Consider the following 15,990-nt stretch of genomic DNA (forward strand, 5'->3'; position numbering starts at 1 on the left):
ACTAACGGTTAAGAAATATAGAGTTATTTTGTTTTATTGTTTATTAAGGATGGAATAGTCTTTTTATTTTCTTTGTTTACCCTATTTATAGTCTCTTTGTATTTAGGTTAATCTTATTCCTTATGAGTATTTGATTGCATTATGTAATATCAATGAAACCCTAACTTCTTTCTTTTTTATTTTTTTATTTTTGTATTTCTTTGAATTGTATAATATGGTATCAGAACTAAATTTCATGGGACGAGACTTAATCTCAAACACAACTTTTACGAATTCAACTACGTGATTGTACAATTTCTTTATTTTTTTTAGTGACCGTACAATTTCAAGAGGGTATTCGTTCAATTTCTACAATCTGGTATTTTGTTTTCCTTTCTTTTGCATTCTATTTTTTTTTTAATTTGTTGATTATGGCTACTGAAAGAGACGATTCGTTTCAGTCTGTGAGTGTGAGGTTAGATTGAAAGAATTATTTTTATTGGAGTTATGTGATGAGAAATTTCTATAAGGGTAAAAAGATGTGGGGATATGTTAGTGAAACTTCTATGAAACCTAGGAATATTGATGAGGGTTATACTGCTTTGATAGATGCCTACGAGTCAAACAATGTAAAAAATATTACTTGGATTAACAATTCTGTTAAGCATTCCATAGGTATACAGTTAATGAAGTATGAGACATTAAAAGAGGTTTAAGATCATCTGCAAAGATTATTCACTCAATTAAAATTTTCAAAACATTATCAATTAAAAAATGACATACGAGCTCTTCACAAGAAGAATATAAGTATTCAGGAGTTTTATTCTGTTATGACAAATCTTCAGGATCAATTGACTCTTACAAAATCTGTAGAATTAAAGGCATGTGATGCCTATATCGCTTGGCATCAATTGATACAATTTTTAATGGCACTTTGCAATGAGTTTAAAAGACTTAAATGTTTAATTTTGCATCATTCTCCATTTCTTTCTATTGACTCAGTTGTTAGTGAGTTATTGGTTGAAGAAATATGTCTTCAATCTTATTCTGAAAAGGGAATTATTTCAACTTCTAATCCTTATGTGCTAGTAATATATTTTAAACCACTCTCTAATAATCAGAATAAGCCTTACATAAGTGATGCCTTTGATTAGTGTAGTTTTTATAAGTAGAAGAGTCATTGGAAAACTCATTGTCCTAAGTTGAGATAATAAAATAAATCTTAGCAGCAATCTCAAGCTTAAAAGCTTGGAAACCAGTCACAATCTAATGCTCTTAGGCCACCTCAGGGTTACAAACCACCATAGTTTAATACTGCAACAATAGTTTCATCAGGTCCTTTCACTAATCCTAATACTATGGTTGAACAATTTTAGAAGTTTCTCTCCTTACATCCACAAGTTATATCTACTTCTTTTTCTGTAGGTTACTTATCTTATAGTTCTTCAAGTATGTCGAATTTTGAATGAGTATTAGATTCTGATGCTTCATATCATATGTCTTCAGATTCTTCATCTTTTGCTTTTGTGTCTCATACGTATTCTATTCCTGTCATGACTGCTAATGACACTCCATGTCTTTAGCAGGTGTTGGTTATGTTGTCACACCTTACTTGTCTCTCCCTAATGTTTATTTTATTCTGAAACTCATATTGAATTAATCTTGCTTATATTGGTTAATATTACGATTCTAGTAATTATTTAGTTATCTTTTCCTTTTTTTTTAATTATGTATAGGATCTATAGTCTCAGAAACTGATTAGAACATGTTCTAGAAATAAGGGACTATATATTTTAGATGAGTTCAAAGTGTCAGTTGTTACGACTATTAGTATTGATTTATCTTCTTTTCATTTGAATCTTTTGTCTTCTAGTTTTTATTTATGACATTCTCATTTAGGTTATGTTTTGTCTTCTTATTTGAGATTTTTGGCATCCACATGAGCTTTAAAAAATTTACAAACTTATGATATTTCTTATCGTAGTGAATGTAAACTAGCAATTTTTTCTACTTTACCTTTTAATCAAAGTATTTCTGTTTCTTATTCTCCATGTGATTTCATTCATTCTGATATTGTATTAGGACTTTCTTATGTTGCCATAAAAGAGGGTCTCGATATTTTTTTTTTAATTGATGATCATACTTGTTATTCTGGTAGAGTGTTGTTGGTTGTGTTTTGGTGTATAAGATCAAGACTAATTTTGATAGATCTATTAAGTGATACAAAACTAGGTTGGTTGCAAAAGAACTCTCAATAATATGATATGAGTTATGAGAAGACATTTGCTCTTATTGCAACAATAACAACTATTCGTACTCTCATTACAGTAGCTTCAGTTCGTCAATGACATATATCTTAACTTGATGTTAAAAATTTCTTCTTAAATAGAGATCTTTAAGAAGAAGTTTATATGGCGCCCCCTCTTGGTGTTTTACATGATTCTGGGTATGTTTGTAAGCTCAATAAAGAGTTATATATTCTCAAACAAACACCTTATACTTGGTTTAACAACTATTCATACTCTCATTACAGTAGCTTCGGTTTGTCAATGATATATCTCTTAACTTTATGTTAAAAATTTCTTTTTAAATGGAGATCTTTAAGAAGAAATTTATATAGCGCCCCCTCTTGGTGTTTTACATGATTCTGGGTATGTTTGCAAGCTCAATAAAGAGTTACATATTCTCAAACAAACACCTTATGCTTAGTTTAAGAAATTTTCTATTGTGATCTTTTCCCTCGGATTTGTTTATGGTAGTCATAATTTTGCTCTTTTTGTTAAGTGCACTAATTTAGGTCGTATCATTTTGTCTTTATATATTGATGACATGATTATTACTAGTGATGATATTAATGGTATTTCAATTTTAAAGACATAGTTAGCTAGACAGTTTGGAATGAATGATTTAGGTTCTCTACGATATTTATTGGGTATTGAGATAGATTACTCACTTAGAGATTATCTTCTTTAATAGTCGATATATGTTACAAATATTCTTGAGCAGGTTAGACTTACTAATAATAAGACTATAGGTACTCCCATTGAGGTTAACACAAAGTATTCATATTCTGATAGTTTATTTTTGTTAGATCCTACTTTATATCATATTATTATTGGGAGCTTGGTATATCTCACTATTACTCGTTCAAATATTGCATGTGTTGTTCATGTTGTTAGTTAGTTTGTTGCTTCTCCTACTGCTATTCATTAGGTAGGTGTTCTTTGTATTTTGTGATATCTTCGGGGTACAATCTTTCAAAGTCTTCTACTTCCATCCACCTCTTGCTTGGAGTTGTGTGCATACTCTTATGTAGATCATGACAATGATCTCACAGATTGCAAGTTTATTACTGATTTCTGTATCTTTTTGGGTGATTATCTTATTTCTTGAAAGAGCATGAAACAACCTATTATTTCTCAATCTTCAACCGAAGTAGAATATCACACTATGACATCTATTACCAAAGAGATTGTTTGTTTACGTTGGTTACTTATAGATATAAGAGTTTCTTTTTCTCATCTCATTCCTATGTATTGTGATAACCAAAGTTCTATTAAGATTCCTCAAAACTCGGTTTTTCATGGATGAACTAAGTATATTGAGATCAATTGTCATCTTATTATCATCATATCAAGTATGACACAATTACTTTGCCCTTTGTTTCTTCTTTTTCTTTGCGGATTGCAGATTTCTTTACCAAGTTGCATTCTATTTCTCGCTTTCGTTTTCTAGTTGGCAAACTCTTAATGCCTGTAGCTGCCGCATTGTGAGTTTGAGGGGAGATGTTAAGAAATATAAGGTTATTTTGTTTTATTGTTTATTAAGAGTTGAATAGTCTTTTTATTTTTCTTTATTTAGCCTATATATAGTCTCTTTGTGTTTAGATTAAACTGATTCCTTCTGAGTTTTTGATTGTATTATGCAGTTTCAATAAAACTCTAGCTTTTTCATTTTTTATTTTTGTATTTCTTTGATTGTTTAACACTAACTATACACCATATTCATGATAAAAAAAAGATATCTTATTTAATTACACACACAAAAAGAAAAAGGTACAATATATCCACTTTGTAATAAGGCAGCATCCAATGTGGTTCATGTGAGAAAAGGAGATTTATTAATCATGTTAGTCATAAACGCGGAGTTCAATGTTCCATTATGATATATCTAAGTTCAATTAACTTCGTCCATGAAGATGTTCCCAATTTTAATTTCCACATTTTATATCGAAAGTTTTTTTTTCTCTTAAAACATGTGAACAAAATCTTCAACAAGCCATTATCGTTTTAACAGACCATTCACTATTTATTGGTTATGTCAAGAAAATTTATTTAACTCCTATATTTTCAATAATTACTTCTCAATCATATTAATTAATTAGTTAATTAAAAGAAATAAAATTACAACGCCAACAAATACTAGTTAGTTTAAAGAAAATATCTATTTTTATTATAAAACATGGTATGGAGTAAATTCATAACTATTAATTTTGAAGTGATTAAAATATCATGTGCTACTATTTAATGTATTATATGTCTTATTTCACTAAGAAAATATGAAGATATTATGGGGTAATCAACTTATACAGCCTCCCAACGTATACACAAATCAATTAATCGGGTTCTTTTTTTCTATGTAATGTATTGTTTTAAGTTGATAACTAGTTTAATGCTCTCCTTTGCGAGGGTTTGGTATGCTATTTTTGAACATTTAATTTTTTTCTATGATTTTAATTAGAACGTGTAATTCATTTTGGTTTTATAATGAACAATGTTTTTTTTATTTAGTTTTTCTTTTAAAATTTATTGTGTTTTTTCTACCTATTATCTAAATGGCTATTTCATTAATAAATTATCGATTATTAAAAAAAACACTAACTTCTTGTTACTAGCACAACTATTTTTAGAAACACCACTACACCCTCATCAATTTCATCTTACTATTAACAATTTATTTTTACATTTTTATTAAGAATTTAATTGAAAGATTATAAGGGTGTAAATAAAAACATAATTTAATCTATTAACAACTTTAGAGTTTTTGATTTAAATTGACTTGATATTCAATATTTTTCTTTTACCTTTTTTTTTCTCGGTTTGCACTTGGTAAAAATATGCAACACATTTATTAATCTAAAACTTACAATTTGATATTTTATTTGTTTTCAAAAAATAACTAAAAATAGATATTTTATGAGAAATTTTCAGTCATAGATTTTTATTAAAAAACATCAAACTCTCTCTTAAGATGGCATTAATACAAAATTTTAACTTAATATATAAATAATAAAACAAAAAAAAACATATTTTTTTAAATAATTGGATTAAATATATATGACAATTAGTGTTTGGTTATTGTCCCAGGATAGAAGGGACAAAGACAGTGAGGACAAAATAGAAAAAAAGATGCAGATATAATTGTATTTGGTAGTGATTTACAAATAAAATAATTATCTTTATATCTTGTTTGGTTATGATGGACAACATATAATAAAATATAAAAAGTCTATTTTATCTTAATATGTATTATTGTCAAACTTGCATATTTTTAAAAATAATTAAATATTTTTTTATAAAACCAAGAGTGACCTCACGGGTTGACCTCAGGCCTAGATTGGTCCAAGTTTAAGAAAAAATAGAGGAAGATTGACTTGACCTAACTCGATAAAATACCCAAGTCAACCCGAGATAAGATTAAGGTAAAAAGCCAATTGACTTTTTTGAAAAATGTTTTTAGTCAAAACAAAGTTGTTTTTATTATTTTTTATTTTTTCAGTCAAGACCTCACGGGTTGACCCCAGGCGTAGACTAGTCCGAGTTTAAAAAAAATAAAAGAAAATTGACTTGACCTGACTCAATAAAATACCTAAGTCAACCCACGATAAGATCAAGGTAAAAAGTCAATTGACTTTTTTGAAAAATATTTTTAATCAAAACAAAGTTGTTTTGATTTTTTTTTCAGTCAACTAGGTTAACCCTCTCTACCTGTGACCAGAACCTTGTATCATATCAATTCTCGAGTTAGGTTTTAAAACTATGATAATAACAATTTTTATCTATATGTTGACTCTGGTCAACCTGTGTTGACCCTCCCGACCTGTGAGTTGGGCATTGCTCTGGTTGATCATCGAGTCGAGTTTTAAAATTATAATAATAACAACTTTTATCTTTTATTGACCTGTATTGACCTTCTTGATCCGTGACCCGGGCCTTGCCTAGAGTTAACTCCTGAATGAAGTTTTAAAATCATGATAATAACCAATTTTATTTTTATATTAACTCGAGTCAAGAGTCAACCTCACCTGTGCCCCCAACTTTGCTCCAGGTCGACCCCAAATTGAGTTTTAAAATAATGATAATAACCACTTTTATTCTTACACTAGCCTAGGTCAACCCGATCTTTGACCCTGGTCTCGACCAGTGACTTAGGCTTTGCGCCAGATCAGCTCTCGAATTGAGTTTTAAGATTATGATACTAACTATTTTTATCATTATATGTTTTAATTAGACAATTTTAAAATTTACTAGGATATTTTAGGAATAAAAAATAATAAATATTATCTCTGTAAATATATATTTTATATACCTTCTGTTTTGAAATTACAAAAATTAACTTTAAAATTATCATAGAGATATATTTATTTTTATATTCTTATTTCTATCTCTTCAATCAAACACATTTCTATCTCTACTGTATTTATTTTTTATATCATAAAACAATAACCAAACACTACCTTAATGATCTATGAAAAAAAAACTTTTATATAAGTACCACGACATTCATTGTTGCATTTATTATCCATACATGTATAAACAGATACATAGATATGTCCTAAGTAACCATGCAAATTGCCTATGTGTAGCAACATTAACTTGCAATCATCCTCGAGTCATTTCTATTTGGGAAATTATTTCTTGTTAAATTGTATCAAGTTCCCACATATATAAAAGAAAATGGATTAAAGTAAACATAGTTACGAGAGAAGATAAAAAACGCAAGGCATTTTCATCCACCATGACGACCAAGTCGGCGAAGCACACGCGTTGTTAGCAAGAGTACGTATTTGCTTTCTCACACCTCCACCTCCATCTAGAGAGAGGAGGAGGTGATGAGGTAGTGTGTGGGGCTTTAAAGTGGAAAAAGCTTCAAAGTGCCAAAACCAAAGGGAGGAGTGGAAACAAAAGAAAAGAAAAACAAAGCAGCTCGCCAGCAGCTAAAGCAACAGCAAATAATCTGCACCAAGCACGAAAGCCATACAGCAACACAGCAACACAGCAACACAGCAACCATACAAGCTGGGAATTAAGAAAAAAAATGAAGAAAATGATGATCTTTGATTTGACGTGAGATGACAGGATATGTGAAAACAAAACCAAAAACAAAAAACATGCTCTGATATTCTGTCTGGTATTTGGGGTGTTTTCTTTTACTACTCCTCCCTTCCTCAATCTCAATATTCCCCTCTGGCCCTCTCCTTTTTCACTTAAAAAAAAAAAAAAACACTTCAGCTACAACTAGTTAGTAAGAGTCTCTCTTCGCTTCTTTTTAACTCTCATGCGTAACATGTTGTAGACCTAAGAAAATACTTGTCCACTGCGCTTAATACCAAGAAAGAAACAAAGGTGTTCTTTTTTAACAAAGGGAGATAAAATCCCTGAACTGGTTGTTATTCTATATTCTTAACAAATCAAACCTTGATTGTTCTTAAGCATGAGAAACCTTAAGATCGTCCTGCTGGTGTTCGGCCTTTAAGCCAACTAGTATTCTCCGATCTGCGCCGAAGTTTCGCCAAACGGTAATTCTTTCGTTCGTAGCCCTCATGTATGTATTTATCTATCTGGGATGAAGCTTTGGGAATGTTTCTTTTCTTTTTCTTAGTACGTTTTGTTGATTTCTTCGATTCTTGTTCATTTTTGTTGTTTGAATGGTAGAAGGGATGATGGGTGTAAGCTCGACGTGTAAGGATGGAAGTACTAGGATAGCAATGGACAACGGAAAGTACGTAAGGTACACACCAGAGCAAGTGGAAGCACTAGAAAGGCTTTACCATGAATGTCCTAAACCAACTTCTACGCGTCGCCAACAGTTGATCAGGGAATGCCCTATTCTTTCTCACATCGAGCCTAAGCAAATCAAAGTCTGGTTCCAAAATCGAAGGTAAAATCCTCTTAGTTACACATAATATTAGACCAAAAGTTAAATGATCTTACTGTTCAAGATTTAGTTTATTTTTTTGGCCTTCGATTCCTTACAATTTTTTTTTCTTTGTGTTTAATCTGTACAGATGTAGAGAGAAGCAGAGGAAAGAGGCATCGCGGCTGCAAGCTGTGAATAGGAAATTGACAGCAATGAATAAGTTGTTAATGGAGGAGAACGATAGGTTGCAAAAGCAGGTGTCACAGCTGGTGTATGAGAATAGTTACTTCCGCCAGCAGACACAAAACGTAAAGATCTACCCTTTTTCTTTTTTAATTTGTTTTGATTTACTTAAATTATGAGAGAAACTAGGAGGAAAAAAAAAAAAGGAAATTCAGAACCAATATGGTTCTTTGTTGGGCTATGAATTTTCTTTCCATGTTGAATTCAAGTTGATTTGAGTGCTGTTAGGCCAACATATGATTAGCAATTTCTTTTCATCCTTAATTCTGTTTGTTGGCTAATTAAATTAGACAACTTTAAGTTTTCGTGGTAATTAGCTGTTACTGAATCTTGGTATAAAAAAATAAATATTTTTTTGTGTCAATTTTTGTTGGGTGGTTTCTGAGTTTAATTTGTTGTTTTGCAGGCTACAACCCTTGCCACCACAGACACAAGTTGTGAATCCGTGGTGACCAGTGGTCAGCACCACTTGACTCCTCAGCATCCACCAAGGGATGCCAGCCCTGCAGGGTTAGTGGAATATTTGCAGCTTGTTCATGTTGGGTTATTTTCTGGCCTCGTTTTCTACAATTCCTTTGTTGTATTCTGCAAAGTGGCTTAAGAGGTCGTGTTTGTATGTTTTCTAGACTTTTGTCCATTGCGGAGGAGAATTTAGCACAGTTTCTTTCGAAGGCCACAGGAACTGCCGTCGAGTGGGTCCAAATGCCTGGGATGAAGGTTACTGCTTACTTTACCATCATTATTTACTTTGTTAATCCCATTCCTTCGTTCTTAGACACTGTTTCGATAAATTAAATAGAAACACTATAATCTTGCCATGCTTCTAAGCAACACCTAGATCTCATCACGCAAATACCTGGGATGCCACTATCCCTTTTTTTTTTTACATGCCAACATGTCCCCTTTTTTTTTTCTGTTGACATGCTTCTCTTCTATCGAAGAAGTTAAGAGAATGTTTAATAACCTAAGTTGGGAAATAAAAACGAGTTCACAAAGCAATCTCTGACCAATGGATGCATAAAATATTTCACGCCTTCCTGTTAAACCAATAATTTAGTTTATAATATTTTGACAAGGTAAGTTGCTAAAGCAAAAAGGCAGAAATGAGCTTTTCTTTCATTTGAAGCATTATCCAGACATTGTTTCCTGACACATGAGATTCTTCCCCATCTTGATACTTTTAGTCCCATGCTATCCTGTTGCTTGACAGCAGAACTTGTGCCATAATTAACATTTATTTTAATGTGCTAGTACCAATTAACTGATAATTTTTTTTCTTAAACTTGGGATGGGTCCAAAGTCTTGTTTCTGGTGTTTAATATCCTTTTTTGTGTATCTGTGCAGCCTGGTCCGGATTCCATTGGAATCGTTGCTATTTCTCATGGTTGCACTGGTGTGGCAGCACGTGCATGCGGCCTTGTGGGTCTAGAACCGACAAGAGTATGTCCTTCCTCTGCTTGGTGTAAAGAGTACAATCCTTGGTTGTGAATTAGTGAAGGATTAATTTTTTCCTGTGCAGGTTGCTGAAATCCTTAAGGATCGGCCATCATGGTTTCGTGATTGCCGAGCTGTGGATGTTATCAATGCGATGTCCACTGCAAATGGTGGAACTATTGAACTGCTTTATATGCAGGTATAGAACTCAATGTTTCACTCCAGTTATTTCTGGCTTAGTATTGTTATTGAATCTTCTCACTTGTGAGCTTTGTGTTGGTTCAGCTCTATGCGCCTACAACTTTGGCACCAGCTCGTGACTTCTTGTTACTGCGCTACACATCTGTTTTGGAGGATGGTAGTCTTGTGGTATGTGACAAAGTGTCAAATTTTTATGATTAAAGTCTCTCTCTCTCTCTCGATACGGTGCCAATTTAATTGTGCTGCTTACTAGGTCTGTGAGAGATCACTAAACAACACTCAAAATGGTCCAAGTATGCCACCCACTCAGCATTTTGTGAGAGCAGAAATGTTGCCTAGCGGGTATCTTATCAGACCATGTGAAGGAGGTGGATCAATTATTCATATAGTTGATCATATGGACTTGGAGGTATGCAAATCTTGTCACTTTGTATTATGAGTGTACCTGTTCCCTTGCTATTCGAATTAAATCATTACCTTCATGCAGCCCTGGAGTGTTCCTGAAGTGTTGCGCCCACTTTATGAGTCATCGACGTTGCTTGCCCAGAAGACAACAATGGCTGTAAGACTTTCTCTATTCAAGATATTGTCACTTCATGTTCTTCTGTTGCATTTCTCTATGCGAAACATATCATGCTATGATTTCTAGCTTGATGGTTTCTCTGCACTAAACGAAGGATAGTGTAATTTTGATGGACATCAACTTTCTATTTATCCAAGGAATCTGATATAACCATGGCTTTTTATGCAGGCTTTACGCCATTTGAGGCAGATTTCTCAAGAAATTTCCCAGCCAAATGTCACTGGTTGGGGAAGAAGACCTGCAGCTCTACGTGCACTAAGTCAAAGACTGAGCAAGTATATAGCGGTTACTCTTTGGACTAAACTTGTAAGTATTATCATCAACACATCAGGGTCTTAACACATCCTATTTTACAGGGGCTTCAATGAAGCTGTTAATGGATTTGCTGATGAGGGATGGTCTTTGTTGGAAAGTGATGGCATTGATGATGTAACAGTTCTTGTAAACTCTTCTCCTACCAAAACGATGGGAGTAAATTTTTCGTATGACAATGGATTTCCATCCATGAACAATGCAGTGCTTTGTGCAAAAGCATCCATGTTATTACAGGTAAGTGCAGTGCTTGTGTTCAATGACAGCAGGATATCTGTAGAATTTGAAAATGATACTTCTACAAACATTAGATGCTGAATGTATATATTTGTCGGTATGTAAATCAAGGAGTTGCAACTTTGACAGCTGAAACATCCTTCATGGTCAATAATCGTATCACTTTCTACCTTAAAAGAAACTAACTAGCAATTCAACGAAGTGATTTTCTTTTCTTTCTTTCTTTCTTTCTTTTTGTCATGTAGAACGTGCCTCCAGCAGTACTTCTCAGATTCTTGCGTGAACATCGATCAGAATGGGCAGACAATGGAATTGATGCTTATGCAGCGTCGGCCATTAAAGCTGGTCCTTGCAGCTTGCCAGTGTCTCGAGCTGGAAATTTTGGGGGTCAAGTTATCCTCCCCCTGGCTCATACAATTGAGAATGAAGAGGCAAGTACTCCACTGTTTGATCATTTGGGTTTCAATATTTTCTCATTTTTGGTTCCATTCTCTGACAAAAATCCTTGCAATTTGCTGTTTTCTAATGCCATGGCATAGCTGAACAATACTGTCTGTCCATTGCAGTTTATAGAGGTCATTAAGCTTGAAAATATGGGCTATCGGGAGGACATGCTCATGCCGGGTGATGTTTTCCTGTTACAAGTAAATGTTACTTCATCTTGATTCATTTTCATTACTACAGATATTTCACTTTGTGTTTATATCAAGTTTTATCTTTTTTTTTTTTTTAAGTTGCCAACACTTCTTATAGCATCCACTCTTGCAAAAGAGTTAAGTTACCACGTTTGTTTTTATCCAAACAAAATGTACTTAAATTCGTTGTTGATTTCTAATGTTCATGGTTACCTTATTTCTTCAGCTTTGTAGTGGCGTGGATGAGAATGCTGTTGGCACTTGCGCAGAACTCATCTTTGCCCCAATTGATGCGTCTTTTTCTGATGATGCTCCTATTATTCCTTCTGGTTTCCGCATAATTCCTCTTGATTCTGGGATGGTGAGTGTTCATATAAGACAAGTGGAAATGATGTCTTGCTGTTTTTGTCATGTTATTAGTGTTCTTGTTGATCTATTAAAAGCTGCTGCTTGATGTCTGTTCCTACTTCCTGACCTTTTTCCCATTCATGTGATGCAGGATGCGTCGAGTCCAAACCGCACACTTGACCTTGCATCTGCTCTGGAGGTTGGACCTGCTGGAAACAGAGCATCAGGTGATCTTTCAGGCCGCAGTGGGTGCACAAAATCAGTAATGACAATAGCATTCCAATTTGCATTTGAGATGCACCTTCAAGAGAATGTAGCATCCATGGCTCGGCAGTATGTTCGTAGTATCATAGCTTCTGTTCAGCGGGTAGCATTAGCGCTCTCCCCTTCTCATTTTGGTTCTCATGCTGGTTTTTGGCCACCACATGGAACCCCTGAAGCGCACACACTTGCTCGTTGGATATGCGAAAGCTACAGGTGTGGCACTTTGATCTGTCTTGGATCCTTGTATCTATATCTACTTATCCTAAACACTCGTATCTACTTAATTTGTTTTTCATTTCAATGATTTAGCCTAAAACTTGATCTTATTTCCAGGATCTATCTAGGTGTGAAACTGCTTAAAAATGAAGGAAGTGATTCTATTCTTAAAACACTCTGGCATCACTCTGATGCACTAGTGTGCTGCTCTTTGAAGGTATTTCTAAAATACAGATACAATTTTATTCTCTATATCACAGTCTACTTTAAAATATTCTCTAATCATTGGGGACATTTGTGTATTTCATTGTTGTTGTATGATGCACTATAGTTTGACAAGAGAATGGCACTGAAACAATATGCATAGTCCTGGACACAACCCTCCCTTTTTGTCTTAAAAATGACGAGATGCTTCATGTCCCTTCCAGGAACTAGCTTCTAAAATCTTCTCTTCCCATCAGCCTATTGCATTGTGCTCTAGTGCAGATTTGACCTTTATTGTCTCCATATGAATCAATAATTGTTTATTTTCTAATCAAGGAACTTTATTCTTCTCCCTTTCCGCATTGCAGAACATAGATTTGCATTATTAAAATATGTTAACTTGTTTAGTGCTCTGTGCAGACTCTGCCGGTTTTCACATTTTCAAATCAGGCTGGACTTGACATGCTTGAGACAACTTTGGTTGCTCTTCAAGACATCACTTTGGAAAAGATATTTGATGATAATGGAAGGAAAACATTGTGCTCAGAGTTCCCACAAATAATGCAGCAGGTACAATAACTATTAGAATGCACGTAAGGCAAGTTGGTAAGAAAAATTAACGCAGAAGAATAAAGGATCGTCTAAACAGGAACTGGGGGGATGTAGGGAAACACGAATGGATATTTATGTTCTAACTAGGATATAAATGCCTCCATCTCAGGTCCCTAGCATTTCCTGAGCTTCAAATCTCTATATGTTCTCAATTTGTTTTGCAAGGTTAATGGCGCCAGTAAGAGTATGCCAAGAACCTTGGCGATGAGTATTTAGTGACCAAATGTTAAGTAAACATCTGGGAAACAATAGAACACATTTTTCTCAAGCTTTATGAGCTTATGCAATCGAAACAGGTTTCCTGATATTAAGGAATAATGTTTTCCCTTGAAAATTAACACGCAACCTTTAAAGCAAGTGAGAAACTGAATTGTCTTTTTAGGGCTAAACATACGGATCATAATTCCATGTAATACACATTTAAGTTTTGGCTGATTTAGCATGAACATTCTCACTTGGATCCATTGAATGTAACCCCACCTTTTGATGGGCGTGCTTTAGCTTTATACAAACTAAAAATGTTGAACTAAAACTAAATTCCCTTACTGGCTGCCTGTGAAGGTCCTTTTTTTATTTAGAGATGTGCTATCAAAGTTGGTTCCTTTGATACTAGCTATCAGCTAATACTTGTTTTCATGCCATGTTGATCCACTAAACGAAAAGTAACTGTTTTCCTCCAATTTATCAAGTATTGTTGTTAACTTGTTGCAAATTGCTGCCAGCAGGGTTTTATGTGCCTTCCAGGTGGTATCTGCCTGTCAAGTATGGGAAGGCCAGTCTCCTATGAGAGAGCAGTGGCATGGAAGGTATTGAACGAAGAAGAAAGCGCTCACTGCATTTGCTTCATGTTCATGAACTGGTCTTTTGTGTGACACTTTGGAGAAAAACATAAATCCTGAAAGTAAACAGATTAGAACATACTGAAACTGGTTCAGAAGCTTTGAAGTGCCTTGATACTGTAATGAGCATGATGCAGCAATGGCATCTGGTACCCCGTTTTTTGTTGCCCATCTCTGTGTATGGCCCCTTTTCTTAACGTTGCTCCTCTTTGCATTCTGCTCTATTCTTTATTTAAAAAGTCTAAGTTTATCTCTCCCACCAAACAAGGCAATCTGTCTACGCTAATGTTAAAGAAAGTCCCACCATTGCTTGTTGCACTTCTCTTTGTGTTTCGTCTTTCTATGTGAATTGAAATGATGCGTCGATGAAGAAATGTGCAGTGTATAACCTTAAAAACGACAGGTTACAAGGGAAAGTACAAGAACCCCTTGTCTCACAAGAAATATATAAATAAAGTAACAATAATAAATAAAATTAAGAATCAACCATGCATCACAGGATTTAAATATTTTGAATGGAAATAAAAACTATCAAATTTAATAAATATTGAAATCAAACTTCTTTCCCTTTTCCATTGAATACCGAATTGGACCAGCTAATAACACTAATTTCCTGTGTAATCCTAGAGAAAAAAAAAATCAAAATTTTCATGTGCTTGAACCCAAAAACAAAATAATGCATGCCACTAAGGTTATTCATGAAGACATTAACAGTTGAAAAGGACATGAGGCCAGCGCCCTCTTGGAAGCCTGTTTTTTGATGTCGGGGGAGGGGTTGGATTTGATTGATGACCATGCACTAGAATCTACGTGGCATGATGGCTATGAGATTTTATAAAGTTTGAGACAAAAATCGTTGCTTTAATACTCAATTCGAATTTTATGATTGAGTAGATTCTTAGACAAATGATCAAGACATGTTAATTAAAATATTATGCATCTTACTTTATGTGGCCTTAGTTTCATTCCGTACATATTATTTTTTTTATTAGAAAAACTAGGTAAAACTCCTTTATTGTTCATATATATTTTTTCCCTTTATAATTTTTTAATTCAATTTTCTAATTTTTTTCTTTCTAGATTTTTTTTTTAATTTTATCTTTTAATATTTTATTAATTTTGAATTAATTTTCATAATTTGTTATGGTTTGCTTTGTTTGATGTTATTACAGTTTCAAACAAATGCATTGACAATTAGTTGGTGCTCAATTTTGCGAGTGTTTATTTTTGTTATCATATCATTAAGTAAACCTAGTAGAGTCAATGATTCAAATCACAGGTTTGACAGGTTAATCCACGAAACCTAAACCAATCTAATATGTCGTTGTCTCAATATTAAAATAAAAAATTTCATCTTGATTTTTTTTGAAAGACAAACCACACTGTTTGTTAGTCATTTAGGTTGTCTTCAGGCTTGACAAGTCAATTGGATTACATTGAGGTAAATATCACACGAGTTAATTTAAAACTGGAGCAAAGCAAGGAGTCAGGTTAAGAGATTTTAATTTTATAAGCATTCATTTTTGTTATTATATCACATTGGAAAAACTCTCATACTGGTTAATTTTAAATCCAAACTATGCAAAGAGTCAGGTTTCAAGGTTGAACCATTGTGTCGGGGCCATTTTTTTCCTTTTTCCTTTTCTTTTAAATTCCATCCGACGGTCCTGTTTCTATTCCTTGTATGTTAAGATGCACTTTGCTAATCCTTTGAAACCACAAATTAGTAGCTAAATAAATATAA

At 33.5% G+C, this 15,990-nt stretch overlaps 1 protein-coding gene across 3 annotated transcripts; it reads left to right on the top strand.

Annotated features, from left to right (window-relative positions):
- Positions 1–7,169: 7,169 nt before the first annotated feature.
- Positions 7,170–14,463, top strand: LOC133673644 (homeobox-leucine zipper protein ATHB-8-like). Of its 3 annotated transcripts, none has more exons than XM_062094480.1 (19): positions 7,170–7,777; positions 7,914–8,139; positions 8,267–8,426; positions 8,768–8,871; positions 8,988–9,078; positions 9,706–9,801; positions 9,881–9,994; positions 10,081–10,164; positions 10,250–10,405; positions 10,484–10,558; positions 10,748–10,854; positions 10,936–11,128; positions 11,374–11,559; positions 11,695–11,772; positions 11,990–12,124; positions 12,263–12,588; positions 12,709–12,808; positions 13,216–13,365; positions 14,130–14,463. In XM_062094480.1, the coding sequence occupies exons 2-19, from the start codon at positions 7,919–7,921 to the stop codon at positions 14,277–14,279; spliced, it is 2,526 nt and encodes an 841-aa protein (XP_061950464.1). In that variant the 5' UTR covers positions 7,170–7,777; positions 7,914–7,918; the 3' UTR covers positions 14,280–14,463. The 3 variants fall into 3 exon arrangements, with proteins under 3 accessions (XP_061950464.1, XP_061950465.1, XP_061950466.1); XM_062094481.1 differs by having other exon boundaries at positions 7,917–8,139; XM_062094482.1 differs by having other exon boundaries at positions 7,174–7,777; positions 14,133–14,463.
- Positions 14,464–15,990: the final 1,527 nt, after the last annotated feature.

The sequence above is a fragment of the Populus nigra genome, chromosome 15, assembly GCF_951802175.1.
Source record: "Populus nigra chromosome 15, ddPopNigr1.1, whole genome shotgun sequence".
NCBI classification, from domain to species: Eukaryota; Viridiplantae; Streptophyta; class Magnoliopsida; order Malpighiales; family Salicaceae; genus Populus; species Populus nigra.